The sequence below is a fragment of the Engraulis encrasicolus genome, chromosome 23 (genome assembly GCF_034702125.1).
Source record: "Engraulis encrasicolus isolate BLACKSEA-1 chromosome 23, IST_EnEncr_1.0, whole genome shotgun sequence".
NCBI lineage: Eukaryota > Metazoa > Chordata > Actinopteri > Clupeiformes > Engraulidae > Engraulis > Engraulis encrasicolus.
This window is the reverse complement of record NC_085879.1, coordinates 46,348,005-46,352,069: the sequence shown is the minus strand read 5'-3', so window position 1 is coordinate 46,352,069 and position 4,065 is coordinate 46,348,005. Positions and strand designations below refer to the sequence as shown.

The window sequence follows — 4,065 nt, the reverse complement described above, 5'->3', positions numbered from 1 at the left end:
CATTGAGGGGCGTTAGTCCATTTAATTTTTCAATGCTAAGGGGAGTGTTGTCAGGCTTATGATGAGGTCAAGGGGGCGTTGGGAAGCTTGTGATGAGCCCAAGGGGGCGTCTGTTCGAAAAAGGTTGAGAACCACTGATATATTAAATACATTTTAACCCCTAACATGCCCACCCAATAGAGGTAAATGTAGTATCTTAACTACATTAACTGACACGCACAACATGGGTCTGGTTTGGTTCTTTTATCTTCAGAGAACTTCAGGGCAACTTACAGTCATCGTGTGGTTACATTGAACTGGCGTAGGCAAGCCTGTTACAGACTACAAACGTCCATGGTAATCCTACGGTGCCCCCTAGGGGACTTCTAGTAAACCTACGGGATTACTACACTCCCCCACTGTTAAGATAGAAATACATGTCAGAGTAAAATGCAAAAATACGTAACATACCCACCTTACTGTAACAAATCATAGATTTTAACGAGGCCAAGATTTAGAGGTAACAAGATCATGAATTAAACTAGTTCATGAAAACACTATCTTGACGGTATGTAAACATCAACTTTTTTTTTTTATTTAATCTAGGAAGTACAGGGTAGACTGCCTGTCTTCCGTGAGATCATAAGGCGCATTCTTGCCTTTTCTTCAACATGATCTCACTGCTAGCTAACATAGTCTTTCAAGTATCGAGGTGACACCCGATCCCTGGTGGATCGGCGCAGCTCAGCTGAAGGGGCTGCAGGCGAGTCTGGTCGTCCGGGCGCGGAACCCTGCAGATTCACCTGGCCAGGAGGTGACGGCGCTGTCTCTGGCTGGCATGAAGATGTTTCAGGCTCGTCGTCTGGTGAGCGAGCCTCTGGAAGTTCTGGTGTCCTTTCCACGGTCAGTGACGACTCAGGATGACGAGCCCTCACCTGGTCAACATGTCTCCTCATGCGTTGGCCATTACCCAGGATGACAGTGTAGGACACAGGGCCCGTTGGTGACTCTACAGTAGCAGGTATCCATTTTGGTCCCAGGCCATAATTCCTGGCGTACACAGCATCCCCAGTCCCAAATCTTCTCAGCCGAGCAGTTTTGTCATGGTTCTCCTTTTGTTTCATTTGTTTGTGCTCGATCTTGGACTTAATGTCTGGTTTTAACAGGTCAAAGGCAGACCTCAGCCTCCTGTTCATCAGCATTTCGGCTGGTGATAGCCCAGTAGTGGTCTGTGGTGTAATGCGATAGCTAAATAAGAATTTGGAAACCCGTGCCTCAATGCTGCCCCCTTCCATTTTCTTCATTCCCTCCTTGAAAGTCTGCACTGCTCGTTCGGCCAGCCCGTTTGAGGAGGGATGGAATGGGGCCGATGTTATATGCTGAATGCCATTTTGAGCCATGAAATGGCAGAATTCTGAGCTTGTAAAGCAGCTGCCATTGTCGGAGACCAGTATCTGTGGAAGGCCTTGAGCTGCAAAGCACTGGCGTAACTTCTCGATGGTTGTTTGGGTTGTACTGCCATTTGTGGGGTAAACCTCCAACCACTTGGAGTGAGCGTCAACGATTATCAGGAACATTTTCCCCAAGAATGGCCCTGCGTAGTCGACATGGATGCGCAACCATGGCCTCTCCGGCCACTCCCATGGGTGCAGTGGTGCATTTGGTGGTGCTTTTCTATTCTCTTGGCATTTTTGGCACTTACTCACTTTTTTCTCTATTTCCTGGTCCATCTGTGGCCACCACATGTAAGACCTGGCCAGCGCCTTCATGCGACACATGCCTGGATGCGACTGGTGGAGCGCTTTCAAGAGTGCTGTCCGTCCTGGTGGAGGAATCACAGTTCGCGCTCCCCAGAGGATACACCCATCTTGCGCATTCAGCTCCATTCGCCTGCTGTAGTATGGCATGAGCTCTGAATCTTGTACCAGTGGCCACCCACTCAGAATGTAACTATAGACTCGGGACAGTATGACATCTTTGGACGTCCATTTTCTGACCTGGGCCACATTGATGGGTATATCATCCACCTGATCCAACATCAGCACCCGCTCAGGTGTCTCCTCCTCCTTCTGCTTGGATGGAACCGGCAGTCTGCTGAGCCCATCGGCATTGCTGTGGAATTTCCCAGGCTTGTAGATGATCTTGTATTCGTAGGCTCTGAGAAGAACCGACCATCTCTGGATTCTGGGTGAGAGCATGTGGGGTACAGGTTTCATTTCATGGAAGAGTGTAATCAAAGGCTTATGATCGGTTGTGATCGTAAACTTCCGCCCATATAGGTACTTATGGAATCTTTGAATGCCGAAAATAACAGCCAATCCCTCTTTGTCTAACTGAGAGTACCGTTTCTCTGCGGAGCTAAGGGTTCTTGACATAAACCCAAGCGGCCTCTCTGCCCCATCAGGCATCCTGTGTGATAAGACAGCACCCACCCCGTAAGGAGATGCATCACATGCCAAAATTAGCTCCTTGTCTGCAGAGTAATGCACTAGCACATCAGCTGACTGAAGGAGTTCCTTGGACTTATGGAACGCTTCGTCTTGCTCAGTTTTCCACACCCATTTTTCATCTTTCCTAAGCAGCTGGTGCATCGGGGCAAGCAGTGTGGACAGATTTGGGAGAAATCGATTGTAATAATTTAGCAGGCCTAGGTAAGCTTTGAGCTCTGAGACATTGGATGGTGCCGGGGCCTCACTGATTGCTTTGACTTTGGACTTCATTGGGTGCAAACCCTGTGCATTCACCTTGTGTCCTAAGTAACATACTTCGTCTTTCAGGAGCTCACATTTTGACCTCTTCAGACGCAAGCCTGCCTCCTCCAAGCGTCCCAACACTTCATTCAAGTTCTTGAGATGGTCTTGAGCATTTAGACCCGTGACAAGAATGTCATCCAGGTACACAGCCACCATTGGTATGCCCTGCAGTAAGCCCTCCATCGTTCTTTGGAAAATGGCCGGAGCGGAGGAAACGCCGAAAGGGAGGCGGTTGTATGCGAAAAGACCCTTGTGCGTGTTCACTGTGAGGTATTTCTTAGAATCCTCATCCATCAGAATCTGGGCGTACGCGTGGCTCATATCTAATTTTGAAAACTGCTGGCCTCCCGCCAAGGCTGTGAACAGGTCTTCAATTTTCGGGATTGGGTACTGTTCTAGAAGGGACACTCGATTTACGGTGAGTTTGTAATCACCGCACAGCCTAATTGACCCATCTTGCTTTAATATGGGTACAACAGGACACGCCCAGTCTGAGTGTTTGACAGGTGTGATTATCTCGTCCTTTAAGAGGCGGCTTATTTCGGCCTCCACTTTGGGGCGCATGGCGAAAGGGATCTGCCTGGGCCTGAAGTATCTTGGTACAGCACCTGGCACAATGTTAATGGTTGCTTTGACACCCTTTAACGTCCCCAACTCATCTTTGAATACATCTTCGTGATGTGCCAGCACCTGCTCCACGGTCAGCCTTTCTCCCCCAGCTACTTTCATGTTGTGAATTTCTGCCCAGTTCAACTTCAACTGTTCTAGCCAGCTTCGGCCCAGCAGACTGGGTCCAGTGCCACTCACTACGTAGAGGGGCAAGTTGTTCCATTGGTTTTGATAATTCACCTTGACATCGGCTACTCCCAGCACCTTTATGTCTTCCCCTGTATATGTTTTTAATTTCAGACTGGTTTCCCCCATCTTGGGCTTTTTCCCATTTTTCCACTTTGCATTGAATTCTGACTCGTTCATTAATGTAATGCTACAACCAGTGTCAACTTCAAATTTCACATTTTCTCCATGAACATCCATGTCCACTGTAATTGGTTTTACTTTTGAATGTCTGTCCTTTATACTGTACATTGAAAAAGCTTGCTCTGCATCTGCTGTTTCATCGTCATCTGAATCGACACTGACATGGTGTGAGTGACTACTCCCACTGGGTGCCCTATTACTGCTGCTGCGGCCCCTTTCCTTTTTATTTGCTTTCTGATCACTTTGCTTTCTTGCATTGCGACATGCCCGCCCAATGTGGCCTATTTTTCCGCATGAATGGCATTTTTCTTGCCTGAAACGGCAGGTTGAGGGATCGTGACTGCCATTGCATCTG

The 4,065-nt window shown here is 48.2% G+C and overlaps 1 protein-coding gene across 1 annotated transcript in view; it reads right to left on the bottom strand.

The window, feature by feature from the left end:
• Positions 1 to 233: 233 nt before the first annotated feature.
• The window catches only part of LOC134439705 (uncharacterized protein K02A2.6-like), a 4,461-nt gene continuing 629 nt past the window's right edge, over positions 234 to 4,065 (bottom strand). The window contains exon 1 of the mRNA XM_063189614.1: positions 234 to 4,065. This exon is cut by the window's right edge and continues 629 nt beyond it. Coding sequence (XP_063045684.1) covers positions 663 to 4,065 — 3,403 coding nt within the window. The 3' untranslated portion in view covers positions 234 to 662.